At 48.7% G+C, this 20,738-nt stretch overlaps 1 protein-coding gene across 2 annotated transcripts; it reads right to left on the bottom strand.

Annotated features, from left to right (window-relative positions):
* Window positions 1–2,660: 2,660 nt before the first annotated feature.
* ARMC12 (armadillo repeat containing 12) lies at window positions 2,661–15,993 on the bottom strand. 2 transcript variants are annotated; one of them, XM_003897504.5, is made up of 6 exons: window positions 15,479–15,993; window positions 14,313–14,458; window positions 13,966–14,100; window positions 4,448–4,621; window positions 4,235–4,306; window positions 2,661–3,033 (listed from the first exon to the last, which is right to left on the bottom strand). In XM_003897504.5, exons 1-6 carry the CDS (start codon window positions 15,720–15,722, stop codon window positions 2,701–2,703), a joined length of 1,104 nt encoding a protein of 367 aa, XP_003897553.1. In that variant the 5' UTR covers window positions 15,723–15,993; the 3' UTR covers window positions 2,661–2,700. The 2 variants fall into 2 exon arrangements, with proteins under 2 accessions (XP_003897553.1, XP_009203255.1); XM_009204991.4 differs by having other exon boundaries at window positions 15,560–15,990.
* Window positions 15,994–20,738: the final 4,745 nt, after the last annotated feature.

Genomic DNA, 20,738 nt, shown 5'->3' with positions numbered 1-20,738 from the left:
CAAAAAAAAAGGAAAAAAAAAAAAAAAGAAGTAGGCAAGTCCTGATGTGGAGGACAGGGCAGTAGCAATGGAAATGGGGGAACGAGGTGGATGTAGTGGGGAGGAGAATTTGAAAGTGATGCCCAACACCTTGTTGGTGACACGGGCACACATGGAGCTGGTCGAAAGGCAATGCTGGCATTTGACAAGTTCCACTGGGGTGGCTGCAGTGTATCCAGCAGCAAGAAGGAGCAGCCTCAGGCCTGAACTCAGGAGGGAGACAAGGGGTGCTGATTCAGATCTGGTAGTGACTGCCCACTCATTCTGGGAGACAGTGACGGGGCTGGCCTCTCTATAGGCTCTGGCTCTTTCCCATCAGCCCATCCTCATCAAGAAACACCCTCCCTATTCCACCTGAGTGATATGACCTTGGGCCAGGGATTAAGTGGTGAGATTTCCTTAAGTACTTCAGTCCTAAACTGGCCTCTAAAATCCAGAAGCATCAAGATCCTCCTCAATTTCCATAGGTTTTGGCTTAGAATCCATGACCCACTCTTAGGCTTGGATCAAAGCATGTGAGGGGAAAAGAAAAGCTCAGTAGTAGGAGGTTCTAATCCTATTTCTGCCCTAGACCAGTCATGTGACCTTGAGCAAGTCACTTTTCCTTTTTGGGTTTGTTTTCCATGCCAGGGTTGGTCCTGGACGAGACTGGTTTTCAAATCCTACTTCTGAAGAACACCAGGAGCCCGTGGCTGGACCAGCTTCTTTGTCCTAGATTGAGCAGACTCAGGCTGGGAATAGCTCCAACATTAGGTTTCTCTCACATAGTATTTTCTATTTTTTTAGTAGAGACGGGGTTTCACCGTGTTAGCCAGGATGGTCTCGATCTCCTGACCTCGTGATCCGCCCGTCTCGGCCTCCCAAAGTACTGGGATTACAGGCTTGAGCCACTGCGCCCGGCCTAGCATTTTCTTAAACCATTAGCAATCCCTACTGTTTCCCAGCAAGGATTCACAGATAAAACAATGAATGAGGGCCAGGTGACCATATTTGGTTTGACAGTCTTCTTGTTTCAGGAAACTTCGTGGTTATGGCGTTATATTACTCACAACATTGTTCTGGTTTCCAAAGCTTAAGTTTCAATGACTTTTCAGGGTGCTTCATGGAGGACTTCAGGACTCCCCAGTGCCTATAACCTGAAGAGACTGGAGAAACGCTGGAGGCAACACTCCCCAAGGACCTCCCCAGGGATGATTTCTTTTTTTTTTTTTTGAGATGGAGTTTCACTGTTGTTGCCCACGCTGGAGTGCAATGGTGCAATCTCGGCTCACTGCAACCTCTGCCTCCTGGGTTCAAGCAATTCTTCCGCTGCAGCTTCCCAAGTAGCTGGGATTACAGGCGTGTGCCACCACACCTGGCTAATTTTGTATTTTTAGTAGAGACAGGGTTTCTCCATGTTGGTCAGGCTGGTCTCAAACTCCCAACCTCAGGTGATCTGCCCGCCTCAGCCTCCCAAAGTGCTGGGATTACAGGCATGAGCCACCGAGCCCGGCTTTCTCAGTGATGATTTCATAGCTCCTCAGAGCCCATCTTTGAGGAATGCATGCAGAACACTGTGGCTTACATTCTTTAACTCATACAATCCCCCTTTCTTTTTCCCAACAGCCTCATGAAATCAGTACTATTATTATATGCACTTGACAGATGAGGGGCCTGAAGATTGAATAGGTTTAATGGCTTCCCTGAGGTCACACAGTTAGTAAGTGACAGAGCTGGGACTTCAAGATAGCACTCTGATTCCAGAGCTCCCTTTCTGACCCAGTATGCCCCAGATCTCTGTCATTAATGCTGTCACCAAGTATCATCAGTTCTTGCTTGGACACGTGGAAAGAATGATCTTCCTTACTCCCTTTGGCTAATGAGATGTGAGCAGAAGTGATGACACTTATCACTGCCACGTTCCCTGTCCTTCTGTAATAGTTGTAGAAACACAATGAAGAAGCCTCCCTCAGCCTGGGTCTCTGTGTGAGGATGTTGTGAAGCAGAGGCCTGCCCTTCCACCCCCACCGCTGATCTGCAATGGGCATGCAGTGTAAACAAGAATTAGCCTTTGCCACGTTTAAGCCACTGAGGTGGAGTGTTGTTACTGTGGCATAGCCTCGCCCATCCTAATTAACCCAATGCTATCCTGTGTCCTGTTGATTATCTTTGGCTTCAATCCCCAAGCCTGCCTTCTTCCAACCCCCTGAAAGCAATGGCTCCACACTGATTTGAAAAGCAGCAAGAGCCAGCCTGGCCAACATGCTGAAACCCCATCTCTACTAAAAATACAAAAATTAACTGGGCGTGGTGGTGGGCGCCTGTAGTCCCAGCTACTCAGGAGGCTGAGGCAGGAGAATGGCGTGAACCCAGGAGGCGGAGGTTGCAGTGAGCCAAGATTGTGCCATTGCACTCCAGCCTGGGCAACAGAGCAAGACTCCATCGAAAGAAAAAGAAAGAAGAAAGAGAGAGAGAGGAAGGGAGGGAGGAGAGGGGAGCCAGTCCCCCAAACATAGAAGTGGGGATGTGCTTTGGGAGAAAAGCCCATGCTGTGCCACACTCTGGAGCAGAAGTTATGCTGAATGAAATCTCCATCCAGCCCTGGAAGGCCACCGACAGACAATCAAACTTCAGGAAACTTCAAGTTTCTATCCCATACTCATTTATTGGCTCTCCTTAATTTTATTCCGTGTTTTTAAAGTATGAACGACTGGGCTGGCAGGAGGAGGGCCGGGATCTCAAGTCCTGGGGATACTGCAGGCTGACAATGACCTTGCATGCCTGGATCTGAACATCCTCCTCAGGGTGGATGACCAGGGCAAGCAGTCGGTCTGCCAGTCGCGACTCTTCCCCAAAGAGGGATTCATGCAGGGACTGTTCGTTGTAATGCCATTTCACCGCGCGGTAGTGGGGTGCGTTCCGGCCCTCACTCAGCCGCTCAGCAAACACCAGTACCTCATACAGGAGACTCCCTGGCTGTGTGGGCTGGAACAGGTTTAGGAAGTTGGAGTGAACCTGTGATGGGAATAGAGAAAAAATGAGAATAAACTCCTAGGCAAGTTATAAAATTCTTGTTCTTGTATACTCCTATTGCCTAAACTCCCAAACATGCCTAAATTTCAGACTCAGGTATGTAGTAATATTTTAGTTTTTCTTTCATTATTATCCTCTAACTTAATTGCCTTGTGATAAAAAAAAAAAAAGAGTGATATGATAATATTCATTCTGGAAAATTTGTTGAGACAAACTTTAAGGCTTAGTGTGTAACTTCTTAAATATTGTGTGTGCGCTTGAGAGGACTGTGCATTTAATCCTTGTAGACTGTTCTGGGTATGTCTAATGGCTCAAGCTTATTTGTGTTATTCACTAAGAGTATATCCTCACTAGTTTTGGTTTTTTAATCTATCAGTTGCTGCCAGAGTGGTAAAAATATTCCAAATCTCCCACTGTAGTGGTATATTTGTCAATTTCTCCTTTCAATTTTTGTCATATATATTTTGAGGCTATGTTATTAGGTGCATACAAGTTTCGAGTTGCCCTACTGTTCTGGTGAACTGAACCACTGATTATCACAGAGTAACTTTTTCTATCCCTAATAAGGCTCTTTACCATAGTAATTTCCCCCCAATATTAAAATACCTACATTAACTTTTGTTTTGTCTCCTGTGTCCCTAACTCTCAGAGTTCAGGGAACTCCTCAAAGGGGAATCCCAGCCAGGCGCAGTGGTCCACGCCTGTAATCCCAGCACTTTGGGAGGCCGAGGTGGGCAGATCATGAGGTCTGGAGATCAAGACCATCTTGGCTAACACGGTGAAACCCCATCTCTACTAAAAATACAAAAAATTAGCTGGGCGTGCTGGTGGGCGCCTGTAGTCCCAGCTACTCGGGAGGCTGAGGCAGGAGAATGGCACAAACCCGGGAGGCGGAGCTTGCAGTGAGCTGAGATCGCGCCACTGCACTCCAGCCTGGGCGACAGAGTAAGACTCGGTCTCAAAAAAAAAAAAAAAAAAAAAAGGGAATCCCTCTCCCAACAAAATGGCATCTCCTTCTACTGCAGGGAACAGAACAGGGATGATTTTCAATGCATTTAGTGCAGAGGCAGGAAGATAACTAAAACAACTCATCAGGGGTAAATCTGTCTGGAGATGCTATGATTCTTCCCTCCCCCTATACCTGAGTTGCCATTCATCAGCCCCTCTTCAATTTCTTTCTCACCTGGCAGTTGAGAATGTCATAGAGAAGGTCATTCTTCTGTGCCAGGTAGCTCAGCAGTCGTACGGCTTGCACCTGAATAAAGGAAAGAGTAAAGCATGAGAAGGCAGGTGAGTCTGAGCCTGAGCAAGGAAGACATCAACCTCTGCTCCTCTCTCTAAGTGCTGTGCTAGGGCTGGTCAGCAAGGCAGGGCCTTGGCCATGGTCCTCAGGCACCTGTGCCAGGATGTAGTCTGACTGCAGGATCTCCATCAAGGCAGGCATCACCCGTCGCAGCTGTGGATGCACATAGTCGGGCAGCGGAAGGTTGTTGAGGAGTCTGAGGCCCGCAATGTGCAGTTCTGTGTCCCAGATGGTGGAGATCAGTTCAAGTACTTTGATGGAGTGTTCCTGGAGTGGGGGAGAACAAAAGGGCTTACTTTTACAGGTGATCACCACTATCCAGGTATCTGACTTTACTCTTCACTCTCCCCATGGATGTCCCCTGGGCCAAACCCAATAGACAATTCTCCCTAACTCTCAACATTATTTGACCCAATTACCCACTCCCACACCTTGAAATTCTTTATTTGGCTTTTTTTTTTTTTTTTTTTTTTTTTTTATACAGACTTCTTTCCTAGCTCTTCTGCCCAACCTCCTCTTTTCTACCTTCCTCACTCCCGTACCGGTATCATCCAGACTCACAATGTTAACTACAATCCACATGCTGGTGATTCTCCCCTTTATGTCTCTAGCTCCAGCTATGTTGCCCCTCCCCTGAACTCCAGACTCATATATGCAGCTGCCAATTCCACTTTTCTCCCTGAATGTCTAACAGAGCTCTCAGAGTTAACACGCTCCCCCATCCCCAGACCTGCTCCTTCTATAGCTTTCCCTGTCTCAGCTATGGGTTACACTTTCCTTCCAGTGGCTCATGCCAAAAATTGTTGGCATCAACTCCTTTCTTTCTCTCACACTCCTTTTCCAATCCTTCAGAAAATCCTGTAGGCACTACCTTCAAAATCTATCAAAATTCAAGCCACTTCTCCTCACCCCAACTTCTACCGCCCTCTTTCAAGCCACTGGCATCTCACCGGGATTTCTGCAATAGCCTCCTGTCTCCCTGCTTCCATTCTGCATCTACTTTCAGAGCAGCTGACATGTTAGACATGTCACTCCTCTGCTCAAGAGCCCCCATTTCATTCAGTGTAAAAGCTAAAGTCCTGGCCGGGCGCGGTGGCTCAAGCCTGTAATCCCAGCACTTTGGGAGGCCGAGACGGGCGGATCACGAGTTCAGGAGATCGAGACCATCCTGACTAACACGGTGAAACTCCGTCTCTACTAAAATACAAAAAAAATTAGCCGGGCGAGGTGGCGGGCGCCTGTACTCCCAGCTACTCGGGAGGCTGAGGCAGGAGAATGGCGTGAACCCGGGAGGCGGGGCTTGCAGTGAGCTGAGATCCGGCCACTGCACTCCAGCCTGGGCAACAGAGCCAGACTCCGTCTCAAAAAAAAAAAAAAAAAAAAAAAAAAAAAAAAAAAAAAAAGCTAAAGTCCTTACAGTGGCATACGGTCCAATGTGATCTGCCCTGCTCTCCCCACTATTTCTTGGACTCCATCTTCTCTTCTCTCCCTCATGACCAAGGTTCCCATCACAATGGCCTCTTACACATTCTGTGAACATGCCAGGTACACATCTGTCTTAGGGTGTTTGCGTAGGCTGTGCTCTCTGCTTAGCACACTCTATCCCCAGAGACTCACAACTCACTCTCACACCTCCTTTAAGACTTCATTAAAATGTTACCTTCTCAGTAAGGCCTTCTCTAACCACCCCCATCCCAGCCTTCCTTACCACCCCCCACTGTTATTTTATTTTAAAACACATTTTCGTTTTTTAAATTTTGTTTTTTATTATTTATTTATTTTGAGACAGTCTCACTCTGTTGCCCAGGCTGGAGTGCAGTGGTGCCATCTCGGGTCACTGCAACCTCCGCCTTCCGGGTAGAAGCGATTCTCCTGCCTCAGCCTCCTGAGTAGCTGGGATTACAGGTGTACACCACCGTGCTCAACTAATTTTTGTATTTTTAGTAGAGACGGGGTTTCGCCATGTTGGCCAGGCTAGTCTTGGACTCCTGACCTCAGGTAATACGCCCACCTCGGTCTCCCAAAGTGCTGGGATTACAAGGCATGAGCCACTGCGCCCGGCCTTTATTTTGAAATGATTATAAATTTACAGGAAGTTGCAAAAATAGTACAGCGAGGTCCCAGTGCTCTTCACCCAGTTCCCCTCTATGGTCATATCTTGCATTATAGTACAATTTCAAAACTAAGAAATTGGTGTTGGTGCAATATGTGTGCATAGTTCTATGTCATTTCAGCACATGCATATATTTGTGTAACCACAACTGCAGCCAACAGATTATCCCACCAGAACTGTCCCATTGCCACAAAGATCTCTCTCAAGAGACCCCTTTAGAGTCACTCCCACCTGCTCCCCCAGCCCAAAGCCCAGGCAACCACTTGTGTTTTCCATCTCTATATATGACCCTTTAAGTTTGAGGATATTATATAAATGAAATCACACTTTTTTTTTTTTTTTTTTTTTGAGGCAGAAGTTTGCTCTGTAGCCGGGCTGGAGTGCATTGGCCGGATCTCAGCTCACTGCAAGCTCCATGCCTCCCGGGTTCCACGTCTCCTGCCTCCCAGCCTCCGGAGTAGCTGGGATTACAGGCGCCATACCTCGCCCGGCCTTAGTTTTTTGTATTTTTAGTAGAGGCGGGTTTCACTGTGTGTTATGTAGGATGGTCTCGATCTCACGACCTCGTGATCCACCCGTCTCGGCCTCCCAAAGTGCTGGGATTACAGGCTTGAGCCACCGCGCCCGGCCATGAAATCACACTTTATGTGATCATTTGAGATCGGCTTTTTTCACTCAGCATAATGCCCTTGAGAGCCATCCAAGTTGTTGTGCATATCAATATTACGTTTTTATTTTTATTACTAAGTAGCATTCCATAGTAATGGCTATACCAGTTTGTTTAACTATTCACCTATTAACAGACATTTTTGGTTGTTTCCAGTTTGGGTCTATTCCACATAAAACTGCTATCAACAATCGTGTACTGGTTTTTGTGCAGATGTAAGTTTTCATTTCTCTAGGATAAATGCCCAAGAGTTCAACTGCTGGTTGGTAAATGTATGTTTAGTTCTGAAAGAAACTGCCAAACTATTTTCCAGAGTGGCTGCTGTACCATTTATATTCCCACCAGCAATATAGGAAAGATCCAGTTTTTCTATATCTTTGCCAGCATTTGGTATTGTCACTAATTTTGATTTTAGATCTTCTAATAGGTGCACAGTAATATCTCAGCGTGGTCTTCACTGCATTTCCCTAACGGCTGGTGATATTACACATGGTTTCATGTGCTTATTTGCCATCCATATATTCTCTTCAGTGAAATATCTGTTCATGTCTTTTGCCCATTTCCTAATTGGACTGCTTGTTTTAACATTCAGGGTTGTTTTTGTTTTTGTTTTTAGATGTAGTCTCACTCTGTCACCCAGGCTCAAATGCAGTGGCGTGATCTCAGTTCACTGCACCCTCCACCTCCTAGGTTCAAGTGATTCTCCTGTCTCAGTCCCCTGAGTAACTGGGATTACAGGTGCCCACTGTCACACCTGGCTAGTTTTTGTATTTTTAGTAGAGACGGGGTTTCACCATGCTGGCCAGGCTGGTCTCAAACCCCTGACCTCATGATACACCGTGCCCAGCCTAATATTCAGTTTTGAAAGGACTTGATATAATTTAGCTGAGTCCTTTATCAGATATGCGATTTTCAAATCTACTCCCCCAGCCAGGCACAGTGGCTCAAACCTCTAATCCCAGCACTTTGGGAGGTCAAGGCAGGCGGATCATGAGGTCAAGAGACCGAGACCATCCTGGCCAACATGGTGAAACCCCATCTCTACTAAAAATACAAAAATTAGCCAGGCGTGGTGGTGCATGGCTGTAGTCCCAGCTACTCAGGAGGCTGAGGCAGGAGAATGGCGTGAACCCGGGAGGCGGAGGTTGCAGTGAGCCAAAATCACGCCACTGCACTCCAGGCTGGGTGACAGAGCAAGACTCCATCTCAAACAAACAAAAAAACAACAAAAAAACAAATATACTCTCCCAGTCTGCAGCTTTTTTCATCCTCTTAACAGGATCTTTCATGGAGCAAATGTTTTTAATTTTAATAAAGTCCAATGTATTGATTTTCCTTTTATAGATCATGCTTTTGGTGTCATGAACTCTTCACCAAACCCAACATCCCAAGAGATTTTCTTCTCCCTTTTTTTTTTTTTTTTTGAGATGGAATCTCACTCCCATCACACAGGCTGGAATGCAGTGTCGTGATCTCGGCTCACTGCAACCTCTACCTCCTGGGTTCAAGTGATTCTCCTTCCTCAGCCTCCTGAGTAGCTGGGATTACAGGCCTCCTGGATTCAAGATTTTCTTCTTGAAAACTACATCACCCCTACCCAGTCTCCTTTATCCACTCCCCAACTTTTATTTTACTCCATGGCACTTACCACATGAAACACACTATATAGTTTACTTATTTGTGTATTGCTTGCCTTGCCATGTTAGAATATAAATTCCACAAGCACAGGGATCTTCCCTGTTCTGTTTACTGCTTTCTCTCCTGTACTTAGAGAGCATGTTGGCACAAAGTGTTCAATATTACATTTATTGAGTGAATAAAGGGATCTTGGGTCCTAGGATGCAAGATGCGTGCAGGACGCGGTGGCTCACGCCTTTAATCCCAGCACTTTGCGAGGCCGAGGCAGGCAGATCACCTGAGCTTGGGAGTTTGGGATCAGCCTGACCAACTTGGAGAAACCCTATCTCTACTACAAATACAAAAAATTAGCCGGGTGTGGTGGCGCATGCCTGTAATCCCAGCTACTTGGGAGGCTGAGGCAGGAGAATCGCTTGAATCCGGGAGGCGGAGGTTGCGGTGAGCCGAGATCGCGCCATTGCACTCCAGCCTGGGCAACAAGAGCGAAACTCCGTCTCAAAAAAAAGTAAGATGCTTAGACCTAGAGGTATTACCAAAGACAGGTAACCTCACGAGCTGCACCTTTATGAGCCATGTAAGAAGTAAGCAGAGTTCTGGAGTGGAAGTGAGCACTCCCATCAGTACCCTGCTCTTCCCTTCCCCTACCCCTCAAAAACCGTGGAGACCTGCAGGACAGGCAGGAGTCAGCAAGTCTGGGACAGGGTTTTAGAATGAGGGAACAGCAGCAGGGGAGCATGTGAGAGCGCAAAGCATGCATTGTACATTGCTGGGGTTAGGGCAAGGAGGTGCAGCCCATCGCCAGTCATGCACTTTATGCTGAGAGCCTTGAGGCAGACCCAAAGGGCCTGATGGTCCAAGAGCCCCCTAGAGAGAGCGGGCTGATTTAGGGAATGGGGTGAGCTCCATTTTGGATATGTTGGGTTAGAGAACTTGGAGGGCATCTAAGTGGATATGCCTAGTAGCAGCTGGCCATGGGGAAGGCAGGGGAGCCCACAGGCTGCAGAGATCCAGAAGGGCACAGCTAGATGGAAATTTAGACCAAGGAGTAACTACTTTCACCTGAAAAGAAACCAGGGGTCAGGCCCTCAGGAAAAAGACACTGGAGAAAAGGAAGAAAGGGGCTCAGGCTGCCTGCATCAGAATTTCCTGGGGGATTTGTGAAAAAGTTCTGTTGAACTGAACTCTCTGGGCATGCAGTCCCAAAATCTTTGTTTTGTTTTTTGTTTTTTGTTTTTTGAGATGTAGTCTCGTTCTGTGGCCCAGGCTAGAGTGCAACGGTGCTATCTTGGCTCACTGCAAGCCTCCGTCTCCCGGGTTCAAGTGATTCTCCTGCCTCAGGCTCCCGGGTAGCTGGGATTACAGGCATGTGCCACCACGCCTGGCTAATTTTTGTATTTTTAGTAGAGACAGTTTCACCACGTTGGCCAGGCTGGTCTCGAACTCCTGACCTCAGGTGATCTGCCCAACTCAGCCTCCCAAAGTGCTGGGATTACAGGCTTGAACCACCATGCCTAGCCAAAATATTTGCTTTTAACAAGCTCTCCAGGTGATTATAATATGCTTGAGAATCACAACCTGACCAGGCGTGGTGGCTCACACCTGCAATCCCAGCACTTTGCGAGGCTGAGGCGGGTGGATCACTTGAGCTCAGGAGTTTGAGACCAGCCTGAACAACATGGCAAAACCCCACCTCTACAAAAAGTACAAAAATTAGCCGGGCGTATTGATGCATGCCTGTAATCCCAGCTACTAGGGAGGTTGAGGTGGGAGGATCACTTGAGTCCTGGAGGTGGAGGTTGTAGTGAGCCAAGATCGCACCACTGCACTTGAGAAGGCTGAGGGATAAGGCAGCAAGCAGAGATCTCTCCAGGTATATTTTTCTGTTTGTTTCTCAATCTGTTTTTATTCTTTTGTGTGTTTGCTTTTATTGATATATCATAGTTGTGCATATTTTGAGGATACATGTAAAGAGAAGTTTTTCCCCAAAAAAGTTTGATACCAAAAAGTAAAATGTGGATCACACACGGTGGCTCATATCTGTAATCCCAGCAGTTTGGGAGGCCCAGACAGGCAGATCACTTGAGGCCAGGAGTTTGAGACCAACCCGGTCAACATGGTGAAACCCTGTCTTTACTAAAATACAAAAAAATTAGCCAAGCGTGGTGGTGCACGCCTGTGATTCCAGCTACTCTGGAAGCTGAGGCACAAGAATTGCTTGAACCTGGGAGGCAGAGGTTGTAGTGAGCCGGGATCATGCCACTGCACTCCAGCCTGGGCAACAGAGCAAGGCTCTGTCTTAAAAAAAAAAATGCGAAATTATCAAATGTTAGTGAGGTTATGACACAACAGAAAACTCGTGCAGGGCTGGTGGGGTGAAAATGGATACCACCCTCCTGGAAAAGTTGGGCATACCCTTTGACCAAACCATTCCACTCCTGCGTACACACCCTGTAATCCTCTCAGGCACACAGGGAAATGAACACAAGAATGTTCACAGCACAATGTGAGTGTGACAAGCACCTGGAAACAATGCAAATGTCTGCCAACGGGCAAGTGGCAGAGTGTCACGAAAGAGACTGCCATAGAGCGGTGAAAGAGACCCAGGCGGGAGGATCCCTTGAGCCCAGGAGTTCAGGGCCAGCCTGAGACACATAGTGAGGCCCCGTCTCTACAAAAAATACAAAAATTAGCCAGGCATGGTGGTGCACACCTGTAATCGTAGCTACTAGTGGGGCTGAGGTGGAGGATTGCTTGAGCCCAGGAAGTCAAGGCTGCAGTGAGCCAACATCGCGCCACTGCACTCTAGCCTGAGCAACAGAATGAGACCTGCCTCAAAAAAAAAAAAAAAAAAAAAAGAAGGAGGCAGAGCTGCCCAACCACAGAACAGAAACCATCTACTTGCATGTACATGAAGCTTAAAAACATACCAGACTATATTTTACCTCTTTATTATCTGCTGTGCCCTGCTAGAATGTGCAAGGATACATACATATATGGTAAAACTACAAAGAAAATTCGGAACTGCTAAACAAAATGCAGGGCAATGACTGCCTCTGGTGGGGGAGGCAGCTGAGATGGGGGAGGGGGCTGTGCTCTATTTCTTGGCCTGGGCATGTTCTGTTTTATTGTTATTCCTTCTACCTTACACATATACGATATTTGCAAGTTTTACGTATTTTATTTGTTTTTAATTTGGGAGAGATAGACTATTTGTCAGGAAGAGATGTGGAGGTCAAGGAAGAGGTTTTTTGGTTTATGCTTTGTAAGATGGGAGGGGTTGGAGCCTACTGCGTGCTGACGGGGAGCATAAGCAATCAGAGAGGCCCTTAAGGAAGGGGTGGGAGGCAGGATTGAGACTATCACTGGCCACAGACCAGGAGAAAGCCATTTTTTCATGGCAGCAGCAGGAAAGCAGGGAGGATGGGTGTGGATACTATAAGTTTGGGGGTATAATAGCAGGGAAAGGGGGAAGTGACATGTGGTATTTTACATTTTCTCTATGGAGAAATGGTGAAGGTATCCGTGGCCCTGACACCAACCTCCGATTAACACAGCCACAGGGGATGGAGTATAAAAAATACATCTGATCTTTGTCCCTAGTTCCAGGAACAGAGCTCCTGAAACCTTTGGAATTTCCTGAGTGACAGCAGTGTCCTTTGTTACTGCAAACCAACCCTTTTTGGTCACAACAGAGCTTATGCTAATGAAGTGACTCCAGGCAGGGCCCTTGGATAGCTTCTGGTTACCAGAAAGACCAAGGCATGATTAGAAGGTTGGGATTTTCAGCTTCGCTCCCAACTTCTGGGGAGGGGTGAGCAGCTGGACATGATTTAATTCATCAAGACTACATAATAAAAACCTCTAATCAATGGAGTTCAAAGAGCTTCCTGGTTGTTGAACACGTGGAGGTACTGGGAACAGCAGGGCGCTCCTGAAGCGGGCCTGCGGCAGGCCTCCATAACAACTGTTTCAGTGCTGACTGCGTGGGTAAGTTAAATGTTAAAAGCCAGGGCCGTTACACAAAGGCTGGGATGTAACAAAAGCCCACCAAGAGTTTTGCTTAGGCCTTTCCTGGACCTTAAAGCATGACAAAATAACGAAGGAATTCTTAATGGGACCCATTCAGGATTAAACAAGTTTTACTGGGGGCCTGAGGAAGCTCCCCAGGCCTCCACAAACAAGTTTATTGGGGGTCTGAAGGAATTCCTCAAAACTCCTTCATTTAGCAGGAAACAAAATAAGGGTAATCACCTCAGCACCTGGACCCATTTAGATTAAGTAAATTTACTGAGGCTTCAGAGGAAGGTCTTTAGGACTCAGACCTTAGTTATAGATTAAAAGAAGTTAATCACTTATGTCTTTAGATAAATGCACACTTACACATAGACATATAGCTTAGAAGGTAACAAGCTCTGAAAAACTTTGTAATTTTGAGTTGGTCTGGCGATAATGTCCAGGCCTTCTCCCTGTAACCGGTTACAGAAATAAAAACTCTCTTCCTCCCCAGTTCACCTGCATCTCGTTATTGGGCCATGAGCAATAGCAGCCCGACCCTCAGTTTGGTCTGGGAACAGGCCTGGAAGCTCCGTCCCTGACACACTGCCCTATGTGTCTCCTCCATTTGGCTGTTCCTGAGTTGTGTCCTTTATTGAAAAACAGTAGCAGTAAGTAAAGTACTTTCCTGAGTTCTGGGAGCCATTTTAGCAAATTACTAAATCTAAAAAGGGAGTTGTGGGAACCCCCGAATTCATAGCAGGCCAGTCGGAAGTCAGACCTATGACTGGTACCTGAAGTTGGGGGGAAGTCTTGGGGGACTCAGCACTTAACCTGTGAGGTCTGCCCTAACTATGGATAGTGTCTGAACTGAATTGAATTGTTGAACACCCAGCCAGTGTTGGGAATTGGTTGGTGTCAGAAAAACGTGGCAGTGGCAGTAGCAGGGAGCTTGTGGGGTAGCGGGGGTCCTTCTATTTGGGGTGGAGAGATACCATTAGTGCCTCAATTCAGTTTCATCCTGAAATTCAAAGGCCTCATGACCCTGCTGGGAATCTGACCACCATTTTCCCACTTATTTCTGGGTTACAAATTCACACCCAAACAAACTTCCGGAACATGCCCATTTATCCTATGGCAATTAAAGGACTTAAGGACTATAGGCATCCTGCGTGCCCCACCACTCATCCCTAGGCTCACCTGGATTTTAAGCCTGAATTTTCTGATGCCAGAGAAAGCTTTAAGTGTATTCAGAGCTTGGGTTTTGACACTGTTGTCCTTGTCATCCAGCATGTAGCCCAGCAACACGATGTCATCCGTAGTACAAGCAGAGGCCTGGAGTATGTGGGGAGAGATGGAAGAGGCAGGAGAAGCGGGTGTTCTGGGCCCACTGACCCCCACGTCACCAAGATCCCTCAGCACACCCCTCCCACTATCAGCCAGAGAGAGGTCCCAGGATACAGTCTGGCCATTCCAGGGGCAGGGATCGGCCGTAACCCCCAGGGGCCGGGCCGGCTAGGTGGGACCTCCTGCTTCCCTTCCCTCACCTCAGCCTCCAGCAAGTACACACAGCGAGTGATACTGTGCAGGATCATGCTCTTGGCGTACTCATCCTGTTTGCACTCCAAAGAGTTGAGGAGCCTCCGGAGCTCACCTGAGTCCCGCCCGTGCCGCTCTCGTTCGACTGCCAGGCCTAGACAGCCACCCCAGCCCAGTTCAGGTTGTGGACTCAGAAGTGATGAAAGAATGGGGTTGGGAAGTGGGGGACAGGGACCTGGGGACAAGGCTGTCTTGCCTTTTCTTTCTTTTTTTTTTTTTTTTTGAGACGGAGTCTCACTCCGTCACCCAGGCTGGAGTACAGTGGCGCGATCTCGGCTCACTGCAAGCTCTGCCTCCTGGGTTCATGCCATTCTCCTGCCTCAGCCTCCTGAGTAGCTGGGACTTCAAGTGCCTGCCACCACGCCCAGCTAATTTTTTTGTATTTTTTAGTAGAGACGGGGTTTCACCGTGTTAGGATGGTCTCGAGCTCCTGGTCTCAAGCTCCTGACCTCATGATTCGCCCACTTCGGCCTCCCAAAGTGCTGGGATTACAGGCGTGAGCCACCGCGCCCGGCCTTGCCTTGCCTTGCCTTTTCGGGGAAGCCTTCTCGCCATATGCAGGACCTCCATGTACAGTTGAACGAATGTTTACTGCACAAGGGCACCCTATCTAATGTGGTATTGTCCATAACGTACCATCATAGATTTGTCCATTTACTCTAACAACTGTCTGGCATTTGGCGGTAACAAGCAGTATTTTATCATAACCCGTATATGGTAATGATCTTCCAGTAGATGGCAATAAAGAGTCTTGCAGAAGGGGCTCATTTTCCTACTCTGCACAAAAGAACATGTGGACTATATGCCCAGAGTGGAAGCTCTGGGCATATAGTAAGTCCTCCAATTTTCCCTTTCCTTAAAGTCTCAAGTTCCTGGGGCAGAAAATGCGGGGAGCTGCTGACACCAAGTTTCCGAGAAGTGGAAGTGGAATCCTGCGAGCCAGAGGAAATGTAGCATTTGGAGACCTGCGAGATGAGTCTGAGGATCCACTTGAGTGAGATCCAGGGACCCTGAGCTAGCATCTCTAGCAGGGCCTTGCCTAGGGCGCTGCAGGGTGGGCTTGAGGAAGGTGGAGAAGAGAAAGACAAAGGAAAGAGGAACTTGGAGGCGTCACCTTTGGGCCCTCCCACAGCAGAGGCCTCGGGAGCAGGTGCCTCCTGGGGCAGAGCCCTCTCCCCAGGGCCCGGACACTCACGGGCGATGCAGATGGGTGAGTTGGTACAGAGGGGCGGTTTGCATTTTATGCCGGCCTTGATGGCCTTGTAGAGCAGGTAGATCGCCCCGGCGCCTGTGGCCAGGCTCACTACACTTTTGCGGATGTCCAGTTGCCCCAGGTATTGGGGGATGCTCTTGCCCATGACTTCAGTGTTGCCCTGGGCCCGGGTGAGAGCCAGGCCCAAGGCACCTATGGGGGACCTTCCGGAACCAGAACTCTGGCAGGGTCAGGAACCAGGGTACCAGAATTGGAACCCAGGCAACAAAGGAAACCGGGGAGATGATGGGATGGAGGGTAGTGGTCAGGAAATGGGGCAGCCAGGGGTGCTTGAGAGCAGATGGGGCCAGTCACAGTGGCCCACACCTGTAATCCCAGCACTTTGGGAGGCCGAGGTGGGCGGACCACTTGAGGTCAGGAGTTCGAGACCAGCCTGGCCAATATGGTGAAACCTCGTCTTTACTAAAAATACAAAAAAATTAGCCAGGCGTCATGGCATACACATGTAATCCCAGCTACTCAGGGGACTGAGGCAGGAGAATCACTTGAGCGTGGGAGGTTGAGGTTGCAGTGAGCCGATATGCCACTGTACTCCAGCCTAAGCAACCGAGCAAGACTCCATTTCAAAAAAAAAGAGAAGATTCTGCTTTAGAGACCACAGGAGATGAAACATAAGACGGAAGGGGAATAAAAGGGGAGAGGGCAGAAGGGTCCTTCACATCCCCTCTTCCTTAAGGTGGGGCCCCAGTAGGTAGTGCCAGAGGCTGCCCTTCTGCCATTAGAGGGCAGCAGAGGTCCATTTCTGGGCTGAGCCCTTAGGGCATTTCTGGGAGGGGTGTTTGGGGTATGCCTATTGACAACCCTGTTCCTTTTCTTTCTGGGCCTTCCCATCTGTGATCGCTCCACCTGAGATCTACCCCTGGGCCTTAGGGTGTTTCTTCAGGTAGGGTTCCCTCCCTGCATCAGAGGATGAAAAGGAGGGGAGCATCTTAGAAAGCATGCACAGACTCTGAGGCAAATCCACCCTTTCCAGCATCTGCGCGTTGCCCTAAAGTTTACCTGTTTGATAAAAAGCTCTTGAGGACAGCAACCTTTGCATCTCCAGCCTAGAATCTTGTACTTAGCAGGTGGTTTAAGTCATGTTCTACCATTCTTTAAGGACTTGGGGGCAGAACAATGACAGTGTCTAGTAACTGGGGCTCCAGACCCATCTAACCAGAGTGACCTTGGAGGAGAAAGGATTGCCTTTGCCTTAGTCTGTTTCTGCATTTGTAACCTAAAGGGATTCAGATTTACCATTGTAAAACTCAAAGATTAAAATGTGAGTAAGTCTGTGCCTTTCAGCTAAATCTGGAAGTACCAACTCTCAGCCTCCCCAGAAGTACAATGAGGCTGGAGTCAGAAGATGCCACCACCCCAGAGGATGTGAGCCTACCTGTGGAGGCCTTGATCCCCACCACTAGGATGGGGCAGGTGAGACCAGACCCTTCCCTCTTCCCCACCATAGTCTCCCTACACCCTCTGACCCCACTCTCTGTCACAGAACAGGCAAGTGGCCAGTTCCAAACTAGGGTGACGCCCACGGCCAGTGCTGAGCATGCTGCACCAGAACAGGTGTTCACCCACCTGGCCCTGAGCCCTTTTTTGGGAGAACGGGGACAGAAGGCTCTGAGTCCTGGGCTGCACCCAGGATGGAAGGAGGTAGAGAAACAGGCAAACAGCATATCCAATGATGCCATGGCCAGCCAGGCCTGCCCACTCAGAGCCTTGGCCCAGTACACCCTAGGCGGCAGGCGGGGAACAAGCAACACTCCTGGGTGGCCATTCTCTTCCCGTCCTCATGCCTCCTCAAGGGTCATTCCTGGCACTCCACTCAGCCCCAAGGTGGATGACTGCATGAACTCCCTGCGGTGAGGGGTGAGTAGAAGCCCACGAAGCCCCCCTACTGCCATGCAACCCCATCGCATCTCCACTGAACTCGGCAGAAAACGGCTGCCTGATGGGAGCTGTCATTTAGGTTCCAAGACTACTTTGGTGGATCTGAGAATAAATTCCTCAAGGCAATGTCCTTGCTCTGCCCTTCTCCAGGGTGGGACCCAGAGTTACTGGCCCTTCCATCCCATGGAGCTGATTCTGCAACCCTCACTTCCTAAGCACATGTAAGGCTCACCTGTTCTTTAAAGACCTGCAAAAAGTGTTCGTTCTTGGCTGCAACCTAACTCCCTCCTGCCACACCTAAGGCCCATTTCTTCTGGTTCTGCCCTCAAATGATTCAGAGAGATTAGAGGCAGAGTTATTCCTAGAGTGACATTTTCACTAGTCCACAGTACAACAAAAAAAGACAATAGAATATCTATTTGTTGGCATAAAGTCCATTGACCATCTTTTCTTGGGAATAATTGTTTTCCTTCTTCTTTTTTTTTTTTCTCTTTTTTGAGACGGGGTCTCACTCTCTCACCCAGGTTGGAGCTCAGTGGCGTGATATTGGTTCACTGCAACCTCTGCCTCCCAGACTCAAGCAATCCTCTCGCCTCAGCCTTCCAAGTAGCTGGGACTACAGGCATGCGCCACCACACCGGGCTAATTTTTTGTATTTTTGGTAGAGACAGGGTTTTGCCATGTTGCCCAGTCTGGTCTCGAACACCTGAGCTCAGGCAATCCATCCGCCTTGGCCTCCCAAAGTGCTGGAATTACAGGCATGAGCCACCGTGCCTGGCTGGGACTAACAGATTCAGATGATGTCATTCCTATTTTGAGAATTAAAATATATTTATTAGGTCAGGCGTGGTGGCTCACACTTGTAGTCTCAGCACTTTGGGAGGCTGAGGTGAGTGGATCTCTTGAGCCCAGGAGTTTCGAGCCTGGCCTGGGCTCAAGCAAAACCCTCCCTCTACAAAAAATACAAAAATTAGTTCAGCATGGTGGTGCATCTCTGTAGTCCCAGCTACTCTGGAGGCTGAGGCGGTAGGACTGCCTGAACCTGGGAGGCAGAGGTTGCAGTGAGCTGAGATCACACTACTGCACTCCAGCCTGGGTGACAGAGCCAGACTCTGTCTCAAAAAAACAGAAGTATTTTCTTTAATGATGGTGATAATAGATGGTAGGTACGTTCTGTGTGCTCTTAGGGAGCATAAATTAAAAGCTGCAGCTCTTTATGGGAACCTGGCTTTCACTTGTTTTCTTGCTTTTTCTGTCAAATCCAGAAATCTGGAACCACTGCTTAAAGAGAAGTCTGAGAGCCAAAATACACACAGCCAGCTGTGAGTTACTTACCTGCCTTACCCAGGAAAAGGACATGGGCTGCTCAAGCACACACCTCTTTGCCATCTATGCCAGCATTTTTACCTTCAAGGCCGATGTTCTCATCATGTTAAGTACATTTGAGTTTAGTAAATAAGTACGGGTTCTAGCCAGGGTTCAAAACCAGTTCAGGGCAGGGCGCGGTGGCTCAAGCCTGTAATCCCAGCACTTTGGGAGTCGGAGACAGGCAGATCACAAGGTCAGAGTGGCCAGCCTGGCCAACATGGGGAAACTGCGTCTCTACTAAAAAATACAAAAATTAGCTGGTGATGTGTACCTGTAATCCCAGCTACTCAGGAGGCTGAGGCAGAACTGCTTGAACCCACGAGGCGGAGGTTGCAGTGAATCGAGATCGCACCACTGCACTCCATCCTGGCAACAGAGGGAGACCCCGTCTCAAAACCAGTTTAGTCGCGGATTTAGCTTTGTGGTCTCCTTGTGCCTCATTTTCCCCACCTGTAAAATAGAAACAATAAGACTTACTTCATGGGATTGTGAGGATTAAGTAAAGCACTTGGAACAGTGCCCAGCACACAGAGCTCAACAAATGTTGACTATAATCCTAATTATCTCCGCAGGTTTCACCTGGACAACATGTGGGGTGTGGGCAGGCAGTGAGAACACAGATGGTAGCCCTCAATGCATCCCAGCCTGAAAAGCACATGAGTCAGCCCTTCCTTCCACTTACCCACTACCTCTCACGCTAGTCGTTGTCTTTTTTTTTTTTTTTTTTGAGACGAGTCTGGCTCTGTCTCCCAGGTTGCAGTGCAGTGGCGCCATCTCGGCTCACTGCAAACTCGGCCTCCCAGGTTCGAGCAATTCTTGTGCCTCAGCTTGCCAAGTAGCTGGAACTACAGGCGTGCACCACCGCGCCTGGTTAATTTTTGTATTTTTAGTGGACTGGATTTCACCATTTCGGCCAGGCTGGTCTCGAACTCCTGCTCTCAGGTGATCTGCCTGCCTCGGCCTCTCAAAGTGCTGGGATTACAGGCGTAAACCACCACACCAGACCTCCCTGGTCTTCTTAAAGTGAATCAATCCGAATTCCTGCAATCCATGTAACTGCTTTGAGTGACTCTGGAACCCTCTTTGAAGCCCCCACAAATACCTAAAACAGGAGCAGAAGCGCTACAACACATTCCCCTAAACTGTGTTTCTAAGAACCATCCAACTACCTGTGGAACCCTAAGGCCCCTTCCTCATTCTTTTTACCAATATCCTGGCAATGGTTGTTTGAGCCTAGTTAATGACAGAAGCTCCAGCCAGATGCTGTTGGGGGTCCTCTACGAAAAGACACCGCCATTCCCGAGGGTGATACTGCAGCGGCCCAGTACTTGTGCGCATAGCAGCTAAGGGGAAATTGCCCTACCCTAAACTCCAGTGAAAAGCCCTTTGCAGTCCGACAGGCTTGCATTCACATCCCAGCAGTGTGGGGTTTGGACAAATTCCATAATCTGAGTCTGTTTCCTCTTCTAGAACGCGAGTCTATGAATTCCTGTCTACTGCCTGGAAGTGCCGCTGTCAGGACTAAGATAATGTGTGTACTTTCGGTGCACAGGGGACGCTCAACACGTGCGAGCTTCCCTTGCAGAAAACCAAGAGATGAAAGGCTGGGGGCCGCCCCTGCCTTGACGTGCATCCCATACTCTCCGAGATCATCTCTCCCCAGCTAGCGCTTACTCCTGCCCAGGAACCAGATCCTGGGGCCTCCGGGTAGCTCCGGCTAAGGCGCGGGAAGCAGAGGGGGCCAGCGCCCCCAGAGGAGGAGGTTGGGGGGGAAGGAGGCCGCGCCTTTCCCCGCCCCGGGCCTCCCCCCGTCTTGCTCTCCCTCCCCGGACTACCTCCTCCCCCCGCGCGCATC

Source organism: Papio anubis, chromosome 6 (genome assembly GCF_008728515.1).
Source record: "Papio anubis isolate 15944 chromosome 6, Panubis1.0, whole genome shotgun sequence".
In the NCBI taxonomy this organism is placed as follows: Eukaryota; Metazoa; Chordata; class Mammalia; order Primates; family Cercopithecidae; genus Papio; species Papio anubis.
The sequence above is the reverse complement of the archived record's forward strand: the minus strand, read 5'-3'. Positions and strand labels throughout refer to the sequence as shown.

Bases quoted from the DNA above. Each gene is read 5' to 3' on its own strand.
- ARMC12 (XM_003897504.5), bottom strand. From the start codon at position 15,722: ATGGGCAAGAGCATCCCCCAATACCTGGGGCAACTGGACATCCGCAAA. The intron at 14,101-14,312 runs GTGAGGGAAGGG...CACATACTCCAG, and splicing joins TGTACTTGCTGGAGGCTGAG to GCCTCTGCTTGTACTACGGA. The intron at 3,034-4,234 runs GTGAGAAAGAAA...TTCCCATCACAG, and splicing joins ATGACATTCTCAACTGCCAG to GTTCACTCCAACTTCCTAAA.